Source organism: Pelophylax lessonae (genome assembly GCF_965119305.1).
Source record: "Pelophylax lessonae genome assembly, chromosome: 13".
NCBI classification, from domain to species: domain Eukaryota; kingdom Metazoa; phylum Chordata; class Amphibia; order Anura; family Ranidae; genus Pelophylax; species Pelophylax lessonae.
This window is the reverse complement of record NC_138780.1, coordinates 204324267-204345261: the sequence shown is the minus strand read 5'-3', so window position 1 is coordinate 204345261 and position 20995 is coordinate 204324267. Positions and strand designations below refer to the sequence as shown.

Below are 20995 nucleotides of genomic sequence, written 5' to 3'. Positions count from 1 at the left end.
CCAGGGTCGCCGAGATCGCTGTTGTTTTACATGCCCGACGAAAGGTGCGAAGCGTTGAGCTGATTAAGGGGTGTCGTCCCAAGTCGGCGGGAACCAAGGACGTCTTGATCCACGGAACCGTGGATAGGTCGAGAGAAGTGAGACCAGCTTCAATGGAGACCCAGTCTTTGAAGGGTTTGTGGACATTCCAGTCAACAATTCTGGTGAGATGACAGGCTATATGGTAGTTGCGAATATCGGGAAGACCGATACCCCCTTTATGTTTAGGCAGGGACAAGAGATCATAGTGAATGCGAGATCGCTTGTGTTGCCAAAGGAATTCCGTGGTCAGTTGTTTGTAAGTGCGGAAGAACGGCTTCGGGACAGACACCGGAATGGTCTGAAGGACATAGAGTATCCTGGGCAGGATGTTCATCTTGAGAACCGCCGCTCGCCCGAACCAAGAGATTGGGAGCTTGGTCCAGACGGCTAAGTCAGTTTTAATTTGGGCAAGGATCGGGGGCAAATTGCGAGCAAACAGATGGCGGAGGTCGGAGGGGAGCTGTATCCCCAAATAAGTGAGCGAGTCATGTTGCCAGACAAAGGGGAAATTGTCCCGACAGTGCTGCACGGCCGATGAGGGTAAGGTTACGTTCAGGGCAAAGGACTTAGAAAAATTTATTTTGAGATTGGATAAATGAGCAAATTGTCGGAATTCCTTCATGACCGCAGGGAGGGAGGTGACGGGTTCCGTGAGGAACAGAAGGAGGTCGTCCACGTAGGCGGCCACCTTGTATTCCGCACCCGCGAAACGTACTCCATGGATGGTTGCGTTATTCCTGATGCTATTGAGGAAGGGCTCTAAAGTGAGAACGAAGAGGATCGGGGATAGGGGGCATCCCTGTCTGGTTCCATTACCGATGGGGAAGGCACTCGACAGGGTGTCGTTGACCCGAACACGGGCTCGTGGGTCCGCATAGAGGGCCATGACGAAGTTGAGGAGGCCGCGACCAAGACCCCATGCCATCAGGGTTGCCTCCATATAATCCCAAGAGACCCTGTCGAATGCCTTCTCAGCATCCAGGGATAAGAGGAAACCGCTTTGTTTGGTCGTGGAAAGGGCATAGTGAAGGTTGATTGCTTTAATGGTATTAACCCTAGCCTCCCGGCCAGGGATAAAGCCAACTTGGTCCGGATGGATGCCCTTGGAGAGGAGTGGAAGGAGCCTATTCGCCAAGACTTTGGCAAAGATTTTCACGTCAACATTTAGCAGTGAAATCGGCCGGTAGCTGGACGGGGAGGAAGCATCCTTCCCTTCCTTTGGTATGACCACAATGTGGGCCTCAAGCATGCAGGGGGGCAGTGAGGTTTCGGGGGAAAGGGAGTTGAACGCCGCTAAAAAAGGGGAAGACAGGACATCGGAGAAAGACTTGTAATACGCGACCGGCAGGCCGTCAGGTCCGGGGCTCTTGTTGGGTTTCATTTGCTTAAGAGCAGCGGTCCATTCAAGTGGGGAAATGGGGGCATCTAGGGTGGAACTGAATTCCTGGGAAACAGCTTGAGACAGGTTTTGTGCAAGAAAATCCGCGATCGCGCGAGGTCTGGTAGTCGGATTTGGAGAGGAGGAATCCGCCTTCGGCAGATTATACAGCTGGCGGTAGAAACGTTCAAATTCACCCGCAATATCCCTGTTGTTCGTCACCTTTGCTCCAGAGGGGGAGCAGAGGTGGTGAACCACCGTTTTGGCTTTCCTAGCGTGTAGGGCTCGAGCAAGGAGACGGCCACTCTTATTGCCGTATTCGTAGAAAAGATTCTGCGATAAAAGAAAACTCTTGCGGGTCCGCCTATCCAGTTCAGATTGGAGGCCCTCCCGGGCCTCAGTGAGAGCCGAGAGGGCATCCTGTGCCAAAGTCTGCTTATGTACTCGTTCAAGGGCCGATATTCGAGAAAGATAGTCGGAGACAGTCGCTTCCCGCTGTTTCCGTAGAGCTGAAGAAAGGGCTATAAGTTTGCCTCTGATCACGCATTTGTGGGCAGCCCATTGAGTCAGCAGAGAGGTGTCGGGAGTAGCGTTGTCACGAAAGTAGTCCTGAAGGGTAGAGCGTACTTCAGAGAGTCTAGTCGCATCCGTCAGTAGAGAGGCGTCAAGCCGCCATACCCGGTCGCGAGGCATACAGAGGGGCAGCGATAAGGTCATAGTGACCGAGTTGTGATCCGATAGGACCGCTGGTTCAATGGAAGCGTCGGTGAGGTACTGTAGAGCCGCCTGGGAGAAGAACAAATAGTCTATCCGAGAGTATTTACAATGAAGCGGGGAGAAGAACGTAAAGTCCTTGTCCCACGCATGTAAAGTGCGCCAAGAATCATGCAGTTGTAAAGACTGCAAGCTCAGTCGAATCTGTTTCAGAGCCCGATAAGGGAGGCAGGAGGTGCCAGAGGAAGTGTCCAGTAAGGGGTCTAGGGGGACATTAAAGTCGCCCCCAAAAATCAGAGTGCCCCTTTGAAATGGGATCAGTTCCGATGCAACCCTCCGGAAGAAGGGGACTTGGGAGGAGTTCGGGCTATACACAGTAGCCAAGGTAATCTGAAAGTTGTGAAGGGAGCCCCGCAGAAAAAGATAGCGGCCGTTGGGGTCCACTAGGGAGTCCGTAATGGACAGCGGGAGTGATTTAGCTACAAGGATCGAGACCCCTTTAGTCCGCGAGTCCGGTGAAGGGGCATGAAACACAGTAGGATAGTATTTGTTATAGCATCGAGGTACGGAGTCCGCTCGAAAGTGGGTCTCCTGGAGGAGAACCACATCCGCCCGGAGCCTACGCAGGTGTGTCAAAACCGAAGAGCGCTTTTGAGGCGTGTTAAGGCCCTTGACATTCAGGGAGACTATTTTCAATAGCTGAGCGTCAGGACGGGCCGAATGAGGTCGGGGCATCCTTCAAGACAGTAGGGGAGAGATAGACACTAGGACCGATGACAAGGAAGACGAAAGACAGGTGGCCAAAACAAACAAAACACGACAAGCAATCGAGCAGGCACAAACAAAGAGAGGGAGAAAGAGAGAGAGAAAAAAAAAGGGGGGGGTCAAGGGAGGGCAGGAGGGGAGAGAGGGCAAGGCACTAAATCCGCGGGCACTGGTAGACCAGCTACGTCACCCGATGAGGAAGGGGATATCAGGGGAAGGTATCGGAAATGAGTCGGGAGAGGAGATAACCTCTGCTGCTGGGGAGAGTGGAAGGAACGGAGACCAAGAAAGGAGGTCAGCACCAGGCACCTGTAGGGCCATTTAAAGCTACAAAGGGGGTAGCCGACTCACAGCTATAAGGGTGGCAGTGGGGGAGCAACAGGCCAGAGCACCAGGGCGATGGAACACAGGCAAATATCGTGGGGAGCAGAGGCAAGGATATGTAGGCGAGCACCAGGGGAAAAAGGTTGTGTAAGGACTGTTAGGTGGTAGCATACAAGCTCCATAGTGGAGTGAAGGGGAGTGAGGGCAGGTGGTAGAGTAAATAAACAGGCATAGGTGGGAGGGGGCAATCAAAGGGCAAGAAGGCGGCGCCTCGAGGAGGTGCCAGGTAACCCCGGGAAGGGGAGGGGGAGTGGAGGGAGGAGGGGAGGAGAGAGGGGGGGAAGAGGGGGGAAAAGGCGGGAAGAGGGGGGGGGAAGGAAGGGGAAGGAGAGGAGGGGGGATGGGACGAGGGGGGGGAGAGAGGGGAGGAGAGGGGGGGAGGGAGAGGGGACGGGAGAGAAGGAGGCAGAGAGAAGGGGGCGGGAGGAAGTGTGGGGGAGGGAGGAGCATGCGAGAGGCTTCAGTAGGGTAGGCAGTGATGGGGATACCCAGGGTAGAGGGGAGAGAGGTCAAAAACAAAGGGCAGTGACCTCATAACCGGTTAGGGAGTAGAGGAGCAGCCAAACAAACTAATGCATACAACGAAGCAGTGAACACAGGAATAAACGTGAACAATCAATACCGGTGAGTACTGTCTAGTGACAGATGGAGGTTGGGCCAAATGGCCAGAACCGAAAAACAAGCCAAAACAGATACAAAAAAACGCCCGAAAAAGAAAAAAAAAAAAAAAAAAGAGAAAAAAGCGGGCACAGGCCATGTAGCGTCTCCCAGCATCCTCCATCTATCAACAGCAGTAGGGATCAGTAGGTATGTTAAAAGTGTCGCCGGGCGAAACCCAGGCATCAGCATGTGAAATGACACATAGATCATGGAGGTGTGGGAATAAGCCACGCCCCACCGACCAGCCAGGCGGCCACAGCAACACATGACCCCCCAGCGTGCAGGCAGGGCACAGGTATCCCCGCCCCCCATGCTAGCCCCCACAGCACATTTCCAGGTATAGCAAATGTGAAACCCACAGCTCCCCACCCACCCCCAGCCACCCCAACCGCCACCGCAGCCGCGGGGGGGGGGGGGGGGAGGAGGGGGGGGGCCCGGAATAACCCGCACGGCTCGCAGGATGACCTACTCACTCACTTATAGTGGGGAGAAGAGCGAACCGCCGACAATGGGCAGTCCCCGGGCCCCCCCCCCCCCGGCCCACACAACGAACATGCAGAAACAGGCAGTGTGAGGAAAATACATACAACCGTGGAAGCAGCCCCGTAACTATAAAACACAAGCATGGATGTCATCCTGGGTGTAAGCGTAAGCAGGGAAAGCATCCCAAAAAGGGTGACCTGGCAGCCAAAGTCTTCAAGCAGGGACGTATCCGGCATGGAGAAACGAAACCAGGGAGCGTCCAGACAGGCAGTCCTCAAGCCAAGGCTAGGAGTGATCCGTAGGGGGGAGAAAGTAAATGTTAGTGGCGTCCCGGTCGGAGCGCGGGCAGGCAGGGGGGGAGGGGGGAGCAGAGTCACGGAGCGCTGTAAGGGATCCCAAGCCATCAAAGGGGGACAAAAACAGTAGGGACTCCACGTGAGCCATCAGCACGATCTTCCAAGTAACAGGACCGGGGATGATAGGCAGTCCAGGGTAGGAGCAGCAGGGATAGACCGGGAGGGGAAAGAGCTGCGGAAAGTCCCATAATCAGGAGGAGCTGTAGACTCAAGGCAAACAGACAGTCCATGGCCGGGAAGACAGGGGGAGAAAGTAGCAGAGTAACATCTCAGCAATCAGAAAGTCACGACAGCACTCACCGGTAGGAGACCCCACAATCAAGGCGTACGACGCGCCCTCCTGTGATCAGGAGACGCAGTAGGGCTGCCATTGCGGGGTACTTCGTCTCTCCTGGCAGGAGGAGGGGAGGCAGGATAGGCTCTGCGGCGACGGACGCTGTAGTTTCCCGCTGGCTGTATACCATCCATGGAGGTGGCCCTGCGAAGGGGGGAAAGGCGAAATTCGCTGTACCAGTCCGGCAAATCAATGTAGGGGATATCCAAAGTGGAGCAGAAATGTTCCAGGTCCTCCAGAACACGGAGAAGGGCCGTTCGACCCTAGGAGGTGGCAGAGAGTCCGAACGGGAATTTCCATCTGTATACTATGGCCCTTGATCGCAACTCTTCCAGCAGCGGGCGCAGCTCCCTCCTCCGTTGCAGGGTGATGTTGGACAGATCCTGAAACATTTTGATCTCTGCCCCCTGATACGCAATATGGCGGCGAATCCGGGCATTCCGGAGGACATCTTCCTTCAATTGAAAATTGATGAGGCAGCACACCACGTCCCTGGGGGGGTCAGTATCCCTACCTCTGGGCCTCAGGGCCCTGTGGATACGTTCCAGGGCGACCGGGGTGTCCGGAGGTCTGCCCAAGAGGTCATTACAGATCGAGGTGACCGCCTGAGGGAAATTCTGGTGCTCCACGCTCTCGGGGATTCCACGGACCCGAAGATTCCCCCGCCGCCCCCGATTATCCAGATCCTCCACATGCCTGTTCAGGTCTCGTAGTAGCGCGGCGTGGGATTCAGTCACCTGCTGAACATGGCAGAGGGAGGCATCATGGCGGGCTGTGGTGATCTCCACCTCCTCCACCCTCAGAGACATGGCCTGGACATCACTTCTGAGTTCGGCAATGACGGCCGACAGGGCGGCCTTGATGTCCGTTTTAATGTCCGCCGCCACGAGCTGGAGGTCTTGGAAAAATAAAGAGGCCGGTGGAGGAGACAATTCCAAGGCGGGGGAACGAGCACTGGCGCCGGATGATTGTCTGTTCGGCGAGCGGGAGCGAGAGCGAGGAGCAGGAGAGGGAGTAGGCCTCTGTGTGGTCCCGGTCTGAGACCGGAATAGTTCAGGGATTCCACGGCTCAGCTGAGTCTCCGGTTCCCGCGGAGCCCGGGAACGGGTAGCGGAGTTGCTCCGGGAGGTACTCCCCATGGTTAGATAGCAAGACGGGGTGCGAGTCGGCTATGCTGTGAGAAGATCAGGCCTCGAGGTGCAGGAGCTCGGTACTAAGCGGCCATCTTGGATCGGGACCAAGCCACAACCCCCTCGTGGTTTTAATATTTTGACAGGTTTCTTCATTAAAGCTGGACTTGCATACAATGTAATTATATAATCTCTTTTATATCTACAAAAAATGTTGCAAGCAAAGTTATAAATTGGTAATAGATTGAATGGCTTGTTTGGGTACATCATTGTTGTTAAAGCCCAATTCCTGTACAGTGCCTGGAAGTGGAAAAAGTAAACCTGAAACTGGACATGAAATCTATAGAAGATTGTGCAGAGGTTGTACAATCAGATTCTAATGCATGTGGGGCTACCTTTAGGGTGAGGGCTTACCTAAATAATCCATTCAGTTTATAACACTCTCATTGGCTGTTTAATGATAAATTGTCCTGTGTTTTATATAATGTCAGGACATGTATGGATACATTTTTTTTTTCCAGATCAACAGATATAAGGGTGTCTAAGCTACAGTAGGGGTGGATAGAGAAGGTGGTTGAAGTTTTCCTTTTTTATCCCAATCATTGTTGCAGTTATTACTATTCTCCAGTTCTCATAATAAGCTTTTTTTTTTTTTTTGTTTTTACTTCACAGGACCATTAATCTTTTTGTACCCAAATTTAATATAATCTCCAAAATAAACCTAAAGGAAGAGTTACCTAAACTTGGCATCAGAACCCCTTTCACCGAGGCTGCAGACTTCTTTGGAATAACTCACGATTTTGGGCTTAAAGTGGGATCGGTAAGAGTCCATTCTATTTATATTTCCTGTTATTGATTTTATATTTGGCCCATAAATATGGTGTCACCTCTGACCTACTATCCTCTAATAACACAATGATAGTTCTCTCATAGAAAACTGCTGAAATAATAATATGTCAAGAAATCTAGGAAGTTCAGAGATACGGCATTATGGCCACTGGATGGTGCAGAGTATCAGAAGATATAAGTATGATCCTCACCACCACCTAATGGTCATAATGTGGTATCTTCCACAATCGCACATTTGAACTGCAGAGATTATAGCCAGAGAACCTTTGACTTTGCCCCATTCACACAAAACACATTTTTTCATGTGAATTTATAGTGCCAAGCTGGGACAAACTTTAAATGTTACCTTTGGATCACCACCATGTGAAGGGAATTTGTTGTAAGGTTTTAAACCTTTTTTACTATAAAACTAAAAAGAAGGGAAAGAGGGAAATGAAGAGGAAGAAATTAAAAGGACATGAAGAGGAAGAGGGAAATGAAGAGGAAGAAATGAAGAGGAAGGGGGAAATGAAGAGGAAGAGGGAAATGAAGAGGAAATGAAGAGGAAGAGGGAAATGAAGAGGAAAAAAATGAAGAGGGAAATGAAGAGGAAGAAATGAATTGGGAAATGAAGAGGAAGAAATGAAGAGGAAGAGGGAAATGAAGAGGAAGAAATGAAGAGGAAATGAAGAGGACAAGGGAAATGAAGAGGAAATGAAGAGGAAGAGGGAAATGAAGAAGAAACAATGAAGAGGGAAATGAAGAGAAAGAAAGGAAGAGGAAGAGGGAAATGAAGAGGAAGAGGGAAATGAAGAGGAAGAGGGAAATGAAGAGGAAATGAAGAGGAAGAGGGAAATGAAGAGGAAAAAATGAAGAGGGAAATGAAGAGGAAGAAATGAAGAGGAAGAGGGAAATGAAGAGGAAGAAATTAAGAGGAAGAGGGAAATGAAGAGGAAGAAATTAAGAGGAAATGAAGAGGAAGAGGGAAATGAAGAGGAAGAAATGAAGAGGAAATAAAGAGGAAGAGCGAAATGAAGAGGAAAAAATTAAGAGGAAGAGGGAAATGAAGAGGGAAATGAAGAGGAAGAAACGAAGAGGAAATGAAGGGGAAGAGGGAAATGAAGAGGAAATGAAGAGGAAGAGGGAAATGAAGAGGAAGAAATGAAAAGGAAATGAAGGGGAAGAGGGTAATGAAGAGGAAGAAATAAAGAGGAAATGAAGAGGAAATGAACAGGAAGAGGGAAATGAAGAGGAAGAAATGAAGAGGAAATGAAGAGGAAGAGGGAAATAAAGAGGAAGAAATGAAGAGGAAGAGGGAAATGAAGAGGAAATGAAGAGGAAGAGGGAAATGAAGAGGAAAAAATGAAGAGGGAAATGAAGAGGAAGAAATGAAGAGGAAATGAAAAGGAAGAGGGAAATGAAGTATTTAAGAGGAATAAGAACAACAGAGCTGTTGCCTCTCAGCTCCAAGTGTCATCTTACAGCAAATTAAGTAAAGCTAAATAAGGAGATAAGTATATTTTTACACATAAAGGGTAGGTAGCCCTTCATAAGTAGGTAAAGTGAGATGACATATTCTGGTGCTCTTTAACCACTTTAAAGACCAGGCCATTTTTTGCGATTCGGCACTGCATTATTTTAACTGACAACTGCGCGGTCGTGCGATGCTGTACCCAAATAAAATTGATTTCCTTTTTTTCCACAAATAGAGCTTTCTTTTGGTGGTATTTGATCACCTCTGTGAATTTTAGTTATTGTGTTATAAACAAAAAAAAAAATCGACAATTCTGAAAAATATATATATTTTTTTTCACATTCTGCTATATAACATATAAAATTTTTCATCATTTTAGGCCAATTTGTATTTGTGTCTCTGTGAGATGGTTGCAGTTCCATCTTTGTTACATTACTTTCAATAATTTTTATTGAGGTATTTAAAATACACATACAACAAAATAAAACATATGAAGATAATGTGAATAAACAGGAGATATGGAATACAAGAATAGCCAGGATGTCTGGTAATCATTAAGGGCAATGGCCATAATGGAGGACGGATCCTTGACCTATCTCAATAACACGGGAACATGAACTAAGCACAACGTGGACTATCTGCTAACTGAACTGTTAGCATGGAGAGCTAAACAAGTACAGAGTAAACTTTGACATACTGAACTAAACTAAGTGACCGTAAAAGTGTCAACAGGACGGGAGGAAATATCTGCTATTTACCCAGATTGACCAGTCTCTGTGGAATTTAGAGCTTCTGAGGGTTGAAAAGGCGTAGGCCTTTTCCAGGGAGAATTGGAGGTTAACTTGTCTCAGTGCTTCCAGATGTGAAGGAGCAACAGGTTGTTTCCAGCATCTCGCTATGATGGTTCTGGCTGCAATCAAGATGTGGGCCACTACAATACGCATCGGGGATGGAAAGGCATCCATGCCCAGGAAGAGAAGTGCTAGGGCAGGATCAGGTGTACGCAGTATACCAGTGGTGTCTGAAATAATTTCGAATATCTTCCCCCAGAAGCTGGTCAACCCCTTACAGCAGGGGTGGGGAGCCTCCGGCCCGCGGGCCACATGCGGCCCGCACGATCCTTCTGTCCGGCCCCCCGTGCCGCTGTGTCAGAAGGAGCCGATGGCTCCGTTCTGACACTGAATTCTCCGAAAAGGCTGGACCCGAAGCGCAGAGCAGCGCGCCTCGAGCCCGCCCATTTGTGTGACAATAGCGAATGAAAATTCGCTACTGTCTCACAGATCCACCTCCTCCTCGGCCAATGTCATTGGCCGAGGAGGAGGCGGGAGGCGGGACGCGGGAGGACTCGAAGAGAGGAAGCCGCCCGCCGCTAGAACAGGTAAGTCAAGTGCACTGGGGCTTGGCACGCTGTTCACTCTGCATTGTTTTCAGTCACTCCGCATTGAAAGGGGGGCACGCTCTGGGCACTGCGCATTGAAAGGGGGGCACGCTCTGAGCACTCCACATTGAAAGGGGGGCACGCTCTGAGCACTCCACATTGAGAGGGGGGCACGCTCTGGGCACTGCGCATTGAAAGGGGGGCACGCTCTGGGCACTCTGCATTGAAAGAGGGGCACGCTATGGGCACTCCGCATTGAAAGGGGGGCACGCTCTGGGCACTCCACATTGAAAGGGGGGCACGCTCTGGGCACTCCACATTGACAGGGGGGCACGCTCTGGGCACTCCACATTGAAAGGGGGCATGCTCTGGGCACTGCGCATTGAAAGGGGGGCACGCTCTGGGCACTCCACATTGAAAGGGGGGCACGCTCTGGGCACTCCGCATTGAAAGGGGGGCACGCTCTGGGCACTGCGCATTGAAAGGGGGCACTCTGCATTGAAAGGGGGGCACGCTCTGGGTACGCTCTGGGCACTCCGCATTGAAAGGGGGGCACGCTCTGGGCACTCTGCATTGAAAGGGGGGCACGCTCTGGGCACTCCGCATTGAAAGGGGGGCACGCTCTGGGCACTCCACATTGAAAGGGGGGCACGCTCTGGGCACTCCGCATTGAAAGGGGGCACTCCGCATTGAAAGGGGGCACGCTGTGGTCACTCCGCATTGAAAGGGGGGCACGCTGTGTTCACTCCGCATTGAAAGGGGGCACGCTCTGGGCACTCCGCATTGAAAGGGGGCATGCTCTGGGTACTCCGCATTGAAAGGGGGCATGCTGTGGTCACTCTGCATTGAAGGGGGGCACGCTGTGGTCACTCCGCATTGAAAGGGGGCACGCTCTGGGCACTCCGCATTGAAAGGGGGCATGCTCTGGGCACTCCGCATTGAAAGGGGGCACGCTGTGGTCACTCTGCATTGAAGGGGGGCACGCTGTGGTCACTCCGCATTGAAAGGGGGGCACGCTGTAGTCAGTCTGCATTCAAAGGGGGGCACGCTGTGGTCAGTCTGCATTGAAAGGGGGGCACGCTCTGGGCACTCCGCATTGAAAGGGGGCACGCTCTGGGCACTCCGCATTGAAAGGGGGCACGCTGTGGTCACTCCGCATTGAAAGGGGGGCACGCTGTAGTCAGTCTGCATTGAAAGGGGGGCACGCTGCGGTCAGTCTGCATTGAAAGGGGGGCACGCTGTGGTCACTCCGCATTGAAAGGGGGGCACGCTGTGGTCACTCTGCAATTGAAAGGGGGGCACGCTGTGGTCAGTCTGCATTGAAAGGGGGGCACGCTGTGGTCACTCCGCATTGAAAGGGGGGCACGCTGTGGTCACTCCGCATTGAAGGGGGGGCACGCTGTGGTCAGTCTGCATTGAAAGGGGGCATGCTGTGGTCACTCTGCATTGAAAGGGGGGCACGCTGTGGTCAGTCTGCATTGAAAGGGGGGCACGCTGTGGTCACTCCGCATTGAAAGGGGGCACGCTGTGGTCACTCCGCATTGAAAGGGGGGCACGCTGTGGTCAGTCTGCATTGAAAGGGGGGCATGCTGTGGTCAGTCTGCATTGAAAGGGGGCACTCTGTGGTCAGTCTGCATTGAAAGGGGGCACGCTGTGGTCAGTCTGCATTGAAAGGGGGGCATGCTGTGGTCAGTCTGCATTGAAAGGTGGCATGCTGTGGTCACTCTGCATTGAAAGGGGGGCATGCTGTGGTCACTCTGCATTGAAAGGGGGGCATGCTGTGGTCACTCTGCATTGAAAGGGGGGCATGCTGTGGTCACTCTGCATTGAAAGGGGGCACACTATTCCTTGATTACTGAAGGCCCCTTTCACACTTTTGTGACCTCAAAGTCACGCAATTTTTTACAGCGTTTTTTGCCGCAAAGCAATGCCTATTACATTTATGCATACATTTTGTACGGCCCCCGAATGATGTTACAAAAATCCAAATGGCCCTTGGTAGAAAAAAGGTTCCCCACCCCTGCCTTACAGTACCAGAAAATATGAGCAATTGTGCCCACCTGGTCACAGTTGCGCCAACAGAGAGGGCTTTGGGTTACATAAATTTTAGACAAACGATAAGGTGTTAGGTACCAACGGGTAAGGAGTTTCTGCGCTTGCTCCCAATGAGAGACGCACTTGGACGCTTTATAAGTGGTCCGAATGGCAATTAGCCCATTGCACATCTGAAAACTCTTGTTTGAGTTCTTTTTCCCAGGTGATCATATGCGGTGACTTTTGGAATATGGCCTTGTGCTTGATAGTATGGTAAAAAAGAGAAATGCCCTTTAGGGGCAGGTGGGATTCGTAAGAAATTGGAAGGGAGATATCTGGTGGAGAATGTTTTCGCAGGAAGCTAGACACGCTATTGTAGACAAAGTTGGCTTGCAGGGATAGTGAAAATTCTTGCGCGAGCGTCGCGAATGATTTGAGTTAGCTACCATGGTATAGGTTCGTAATAGAAGTAATACCCGTCGAAGTTAGTTTGGATAGGTTGATGCAAGGGAGGAAGATACTGAGGATTTGTTACATTTTTATATCACTTTTGTTCCAGTATGCTGACTGATAAGTAAAGCTTTACTGATCTTCTTGTAGCCTTCACCTTTCTTGTGTAAAGAAATTATTTTCTTTCTCAGGCCTTGTGACATTTCTCTTCCATGTGGTGCCATTGCTGACAGAATGAAATGGGAGGGGCTTTCTTTATTGAGCAACACCCTTTTATAATCACCTGTCTGCTGGACACCTGTTTAATGAATAATTACACTCACCTGTAGTTGAATTCTTGGTAATTAGGAGTCTGTTGTCTAAAATTTAGCTTTGCTTCTAAGATTTTCATTGGGGTGTGTTCATTTTTGCAACATTGACTTGAATGAATTTGTTAGAAAAAATACTTTTTTTTTGTGTGCAAATTAACAAATCTTGGTTGCAATTAATGGCCCGCATTTGTTGGAGGATTTTGTAGTATGGAGTCCCATAGAGAATGTTGACTCCGAAAGGAAAGTAAAGGTTTTCTGACAAATCTGTTGGGGTGTACTCATTTATGCTGAGCACTGTGTGTATATTATATTATATATATATATATATATATATATATATATATATATCCCACATCAGAGGGCCCCCATCACATTAGAGGTCCTCTATCACATCGCACATCGGAGGGCCCCCATCACATCAGAAATCCTCCATCACATCAGAAGCCCCCCCCCACCCCCATCACATCAGAGATCCCAGCACCACATCAGAGTTTCCCTTTCACATCAAAGGCCCCCCCATCACATCAGAGGCCCCTATCACATCAGAGGTCCCTATCACATCAGAGGTCCCCCATCACATCAGAGGTCCCTATCACATCAGAGGTTCCTATCATATTAGAGGTCCCTCATCACATCAGAAGGTCCCGTATTACATCAGAAGGTCCCGTATTACATCAGAGGTCCCTATCACATCAGAGGTCCCGTATTACATCAGAGGTCCCTATCACATCAGAAGGTCCCGTATTACATCAGAAGGTCCCGTATTACATCAGAGGTCCCAATCACATCAGAAGGTCCCGTATTACACCAGAAGGTCCCGTATTACATCAGAGGTCCTCCATCACATCAGAGTTCCCCTTCTAAATGCTACTTAGCAGTGGGAAACCTAAACCTGGGATGTTGCGCACACAAACAACTTGATATTAACTTCATATTAGAGTCCCCCCTTGACATCAGAGGTTCCCCTTAACATTGAAGGTTACCCTTCACATTGGAAGTCCCTCTTCACATCCAAGGGCCCCATCAGGTCAGAGGGCCCCCCATTACATCAGAGAGCCCCCCCCCCATCAATCAGATATCCCCCATCACATCAGAGTTTCCCCCCTCACATCGGAAGGCCCCCATCACATTAGAGGGTCCCCCATCACATCAGAGATCCCTCATCACATCAGAGATTACCCTTCACATCAGAGGGCCCCCCCATTACATCAGATGCCCCTCATCACATCGGAGGTCCTCCTTCACATCAGAGGGCACCCCCATTACATCAGATGCCCCCCATCACATCGGAGGTCCTCCTTCACATCATGAAAGCACACAAGTACATCAGAGTTGCTCCTGTACATCAGAGTTCCCTATAAACGAGTACCCCATCACCACAGAGTGCCTCCATCACAGAGCCCCACAACCACACAGTCCCCTTTTCACATCTGAGCCCTACTTTTTGGCTTAAGCAGCATGGCAGAGGAGAGGAAACGGAGGAGGTTCTGAAGTAGGTGGACTTCCATATTCTGCTGAATACTGGGGGCAGCCCTGCATGCACCCCCAGAGTCATGCATCGCCATGGTGCCATCATCATAGCAATGAATGACATGATGCGTCCTGGATCCAGAGTCTCATTGTTGTCAGGGTGCTGAGGACCAACTCATCCACACCACTGCAACTCATAGTTCAGATCCAGGGAAAACCGGGTCCCAAGCTCGTGGCACTTTGGTTGAGAAACACTGGTCTTGCCAACTGTTAAAATTATTTAAAATAAATAAATAAATAAAAAACACAATTCTATATACAATACACTTCATGGTCTTTTTTTGTACTGATTAGAAATTCCCATTACCCCGACACCAATCATCTTATATAACTACAGCTGAGCAGGTTGTGTTTGCTGATTATTTGCTGACGTTATCGTGTCTGTTATTATATTTCAGGCCGTGCACCAGGCTGTAATAAATGTGGATGAAAAAGGGACAGTGGCCGCCGCAGCCACCGCCGTAGGTTGGATGCCATTTTCAGCACCCCCATATATATCCATTGATAGGCCATTCGTTTTCTTCCTCATTGAGCAAAAAACTGACATCGTTCTTTTCATGGGGACGGTCATGAATCCTGCGGAGAAATAAACCACAATGTTCCCATCTCTGCCACAATGTAACATTCCTGTGGATTAAATAAACCTTGATAAGCGAAAGATTCTTATGGCAAATATTATACTAGCTGGGCGCCTTGGGTGGAATTTACTACATCGCCCACATGCCGTGCGTTGCTATCTTAAACAACATTGTTGTTATACAGTAGCTCACGCTGTAAACCCAGCGAAATAGAAACCACTAGAATAAATTAGCGGCCGGGTCCCTGGAACCCCTAATCTCTCTTTCACCCTCCCCTCCCTACCCTAACCTTGCCTTGCCCCCCTCCTTCCCTCCCTTCCCCCCCCCCTTTTTTTTTTCTCTTTTCTTTCTTAGTTCGTGAATGTCACTACTTGATTTCCCCTCCAGATCCGTTCATCTATTTTTCCGATAGTGGAGTTAACACTTACCCGATAATCAGGTTGTGGCACACCCGTGTATGCTGTTCGGCGGTCTCCGACACAGCGTGATCCCCTTTTGGGGGTGTCATGGTCCGGATTAGGTTGGCGCTCTCTTTTTATTGTCAGTGCCATACTGCTCATTGCATACTCCTTGTCTCTTCGTATCATTCTATAAGTATAAAACACTCTATTGTTTTCTATAGACATTCTGAACAGCCAGAGATTGTATAATGTGTTCCTTGTTTGGCTATGTTCCTTTTGTTATGATTTCTCTGTATTCTACAAATACTTTCAATAAAATTTTTTTATCAAAATAAATAAATAAATAAATAAACCTTGATAAATAAAATCTCTGCACTCTCTGGATGGTTTGTCGAATATTTTGATATATGCGACTTCTAGTGTCCAATGGGCTGACTTTCAAATACACTGCCTGGCCAAAAAAAAAGCCACCACCAAAAAAAAAAAAAAGGTCACAGATTTTGTTGGCTTTGATTACGGCACGCACTCACGATGGCATTGTTTCAATAAGCTTCTGGAATCTCACAAGATTTATTTCCCTCCAGTGTTGCATTCATTTTTCACCAAGATCTTGTATTGATGATGGGAGAGTCGGAGCACTGCGCAAATCCTTCTCCCGCACATCCCAAAGATTCTCAATGGGGTTACCGTATATACTCGAGTATAAGCCGACCCGAGTATAAGCCGAGGCCCCTAATTTTACCACAAAAAAATAGGAAAAATGATTGACTTGAGTATAAGCCTAGGGTGAGAATGCAGGGCGGCAGGCATGGTACAGGAGAATGCAGGGCAGCGGGCATGGTACAGGAGAATGCAGGGCGGCGGGCATAGTACAGGAGAATGCAGTGCTGCGGGCATGGTACAGGAGAATGCAGGGCTGCTGTGGGCATGGTACAGGAGAATGCAGGGCTGTGGGCATGGTACAGGACAATGCAGGGCTGCGGGCATGGTACAAGACAATGCAGTGCTGTGGGCATAGTACAAGAAAATGCGGGGCTGCGGGCATGGTACAGGTGTACCATGCCTGCAGCACTGCATCCCTTGTAGTATGCCCGCAGCCCCACATAATGGCAGGTAGTGTGGCTGTGTTTCACTTACCTGTTCTAGAAGCGCCTTCAAGTTAAAAATGGCGCCGGCCGGTGCTGATGAGTCATTGCGCATGCGCGGCCGCCGCTCGGGAAAGCTGGTATATGTTCGGCTATTCCCGGGAATAGCCGAACATGTACGGTCTGTCCCGAGCGGCAGCGGCGCATGCGCGGTGACCCGTTGGCGCCGGGCGGTGCCATTTTTAAATGTAAATCACGTCGGGCCGGCCGGGGACATTTTTTTTTTTTTGTTGACTCGAGTATAAGCCGAGGGGGACGATTTCAGCACAAAAAAATGTGCTGAAAAACTCGGCTTATACTCGAGTATATACGGTAAGTTCTGGACTCTGTGGTGGCCAATCCATGTGTGACAATGATGTCTCCTCCTCCCTGAACCAATCGTTCACAATTTGAGCCCGATGAATCCTGGCATTGTTATCTTGGAATATTCATCATCAGGGAAGAAAAAATCTATTGATGGAATAACCTGGTCATTCCGTATATTCAGGGAGTCAGCTGACCTCATTCTTTGGGCACATGCAGGAACTATCCCATAGGAGAGTCACTGCATGCTTAGTTTAGTTAGTTGCTTAGTTAGATCCAGGTGACAACTTTTCTTTTGGCCAGGCAGTGTATAATCATGAAATGTAAAACACAATGTGCATGAAAAAGTATTTACAAAAAAGATAATATATTTTCTGCTAAGTATTTACCTACTTACCATCCAGCGTTCGCATATATCAGCATAGATGTCGCACCACTTCCTTAACTACTTGCCGACCAGCCGCCGTAGTTTTACTGCTGCAGGTCAGGTCTATTGTGCAAAACGACGTACCTGTACGTTGCTTCATGTAATAGACAGTGGGAGCTCACGCGTGCGGATTGGCCAGAGGGGGAGCCAATCAGCGGGTCCGGCAGACGCGATGTCCGCTGGCCATCCGCGAACGCTCCCCCATAGAGACAGAACATCAGTCTGCCTATGGCCGCTCTGTCACAGATGAACACAGTCATCTTGAGTCCCTGCTATTTAGGAACATGGATCTCTATGTTCATCTCTAGTGAGTCCATTCCTCACACAGTTAGAAAGCACTCCCTAGGAGCACACTTAACCCTTTGATCGCTCCTGGTGTTAACCCCTTCCCTGCCAGTGTCCGCAGTTCCTGGAATCCCGCTGCCGTCAAAAGAAGAGGACTCGAGGAGAGGAGTAGCGCCGTGGACGTCTCGCAGGCAGCCCAGGAGAGCAGGTAAGTGATTGAAGCCGACCTGTGACCTGACCTGTGACATGCCCTTACCATGACCTGTGACATGCCTGTACCATCACCTGTGCCATGCCTATACCATCACCTGTGCCATGCCTGTGCCATGCCTATACCATCACCTGTGCCATGCCTATACCATCACCTGTGCCATGCCTATACCATCACCTGTGCCATTCCTGTACCATGCCTATACACACTTAACCCTTTGATCGCTCCTGTGGTTAACCCCTTCCCTGCCAGTGTCATTTGTACAGTGACAGTGCATATTTTTAGCACTGATTACTGTAGTAATGTCACTGGTCCCCCAAAAAAGTGTCAAAAGTGTCAGTTAAGGGTCCGATCTTTCCGCCGCAATGTCAGAGTCCTGCTAAAACTCCCCGCCAATACTAGTAAAAAAAAAAAAAAAAAATAATAAAAATCTATCCCCTTGTTTGTAGACATAATAACTTTTGCGCAAAAACAAATTTATATACACTTTTTGGGACTTTTTTTTACCAGAAATATGTGGCAGAATACAAATAGACAAAACCAAATAAACACTACACTAAGAGTCGGTTCACACTATGGCGACACAACTTCGGGGCGACTTAATGAAGTCGCCGTGCACCGCGACTTCGGCACGACTTGCACCGACGTCACATAATGGAAGTCAATGCAAGTTGCTCCGACTTCGGCCAAAAGTAGTGCAGTAACCTTTTTCTAAGTCGGAGCGACTTGAGAAGGGTTCCAATTGCACTGAATGGAGCGCGACTTGTCAGGCGACCAAGTCGCACTAAGAGGAAAGCTGCTAGCACTTAGTGCTACATAATGATTCAGGCTTCCAAAATAAAACAATAGACAAATAGGGCAGCGCTAATCACGATAGATAAAACCATTCATTTGAAATGATTGTTAAAATGATAAAAAATAATAATCAAAATCATATAAAAAAACATAAAAGTAAATCAGATCCAGAAGAGAAAAAGGGGTAAATGACACCACCATTACTAGAAGAACCACAAATGGATAGTAAGGGGGTCACTAGAAAAAGCAGGAGGGAAGCTTCACACCCTATGTGATAAGGTAATCTCCTTACCAGATCGAATGGACCTCTAAATTATAGGTGGGGAAAACAAGCAAAGCATCTATCCATAAAAAATGGTCATCTGTCCTCCAATATCAAAGTAGATCACTGAGTTGCGGGCAGGGCCGGTGCTTCCACTAGGCAATCTAGGCAACCACCTAGGGCGCATTGCCACCTAGGGGCGCAGCCATGAGTCGGCATTCTCTCTCCATCATTAATGATCCTTGTGAGCTGAGGGGAGAAGCAGCAGTGGGTGAGGAAGAAGGGACAGAGGAAGATGATAGGTGTCTGGGGCAGTGGCAGAACTATCAGGCCTTGGCTTTCCACCGCTGTTTTGGGGGGGCCCCAATAGGCAGGAAGGAAGCCCACCGGAGTGCTGCCTGAATGATTATCCTCTTCCGCTGGAGCTGAGCGGCCTAAACCCTGGGCAGGAAGAGACTCTCTGCACTGAGCTGGTGGGCAGCCCTTCACGTCCCTGGTTTGATATTAAGCAGGGAGCGGAGGAGAGCTGAACCTGAGCCGGAGCTCGGCACTGACTGCTCCATCCACCACGAGCCAGTTGGAGCTATGGTGAGCACTGTGGTCCAGGAGAGGAGCATCCTGGGAAAAGGAATCACGGTGAAGGAGGGCAGAGTGCGGACCACTCTCTTCATACTGCCCAGTGGGTGTCCCCAGAACAGGGGATCGGGGTCCCGGGGTGTGACATGGAGGATCCCTGGTGTGAAAGGGAATCAGGGTCACCAGGTTTGCCATGGTGAATCGGAGTCACCAGGTGTGATATGGGGGATAGGGGTCACTGGGTGTAACAGGGGTTCGGGGTCACCATGTGTGCCCTGAGAAATTGGGGTCCCTTCGTGTGCCATGGGGGATTGATGTCCCCAGGTGTGACATGTAAAAACATCAGGGTCTCTCCGAGTATGACATGGAGGAACATCAGGGGCCCCTGGTGTGACATAGAGGAACATTGGGGTCACTGGGTATGACAGCATGACATTGAGGAATACTGGGGTCCCAGGATGTGACATGGAAAAACATCAGGGTCCCTGGGTGTGACATAGAGGGACATAAGGACATGGAGGAATATGGGCATCACTGGGTATGACAGCATAACATGGAGGAACCATCAGATCAGGTTCACTGGGTATTACATAGAGGAGTTTTTAACCCCTTCCCTTTTTTTTTTTTTTTTTTGGGGGGGGGCGCAAGTAGCTGGTCTTGCCTAAGGCGTAAAATGGTCTAGCACCGGCCCTGATTGTGGGTTGTCAGATCACGTGAGCAATCGAACATCCATCCATAGACAATAAAGGAGGTCATTTATCCTCACACTCATGAATCATGAAAATCAGAAGAGAAGATTCTCCCATAGTGCATTAAAAGATATCACATTTATTGTAAAAAAGATCGATTGCACTTACAAAAAGTTGAACATATGCAGACATACAAGAAATTGTGTTATGGGAGTGGTCTACGATGGTGATGACATCACGCTTCTCGATTCTGGTTGGAGGTTTGCTGTTATTTCTCCTAGAAGACGGATTAGTGGAGCGAAGCCCGCAGGAACGCCTGGGGGGAAAAAGCTGTTGAACAGTCTGACCTCACATGTGTCAAACACAATCGGCCAATTCTGGCACGCCAAGCCATTTCATGTGGCCCTTGCACCTTTCCTGCAGCTGAACCACCCCCCCCCGTCTCCACTCCCACCTTATCCCAGCAGCAGAGAGGAGGACAGAACTTCTTCACCAGATCCTGCGCAGCTCCAGCGCCCCCTCGTCTCCACCTACTCTGATCTCAGCATTCAGCAGACTCCGGCAGCTGACTTCAGCCCTCCTCTGGTCCTCCTCCAGATCCTGCACTTTCTGCTTCCCACCTTTACCCCCAGCTTCTTCTTGGCAGCAGAACAAGGCAGGGGGGGGGGGAGTGCATTGTGATGTAAGGGATGGTGGAGACTCGACTGCTGATGGTGGCAGTGGGGGACTTTTGACATCTGATGTAAGGGTGGTGATCTGGTCATCTAGTCTTACAGGTACAACCGGCCCTTTGAGGGAAACCATAATGCCGATGGGCCCACAGTGAGCTTGACTTTGACATCCCTGTTCTACCTGATGGCAAGAGCTGAGAGAGACTGTGGGAGGGATGAGTGGGATATCTCATGATACTAGTAGCTTTGCTGGAGCATTGTGTATGGAAAATGTCTAAGATGGAGAGGAGTGGAGCACCAATAATGCAAGGTCTTGCCGTCAGCAGAACTGCAGTTTCCGTACCAAACAATAATGCAGCTAG

General features: G+C 49.6%; 1 protein-coding gene across 1 annotated transcript in view; it reads left to right on the top strand.

Moving 5' to 3' along the window:
• LOC309569514 (serine protease inhibitor A6-like) overlaps positions 1–14895 on the top strand; it is a 109963-nt gene extending 95068 nt beyond the window's left edge. The window contains exons 4-5 of the mRNA XM_082275380.1: positions 6958–7105; positions 14689–14895. Coding sequence (XP_082131506.1) covers positions 6958–7105; positions 14689–14880 — 340 coding nt within the window. The 3' untranslated portion in view covers positions 14881–14895. The remainder of the gene's footprint in view (positions 1–6957; positions 7106–14688) is intronic.
• Positions 14896–20995: the final 6100 nt, after the last annotated feature.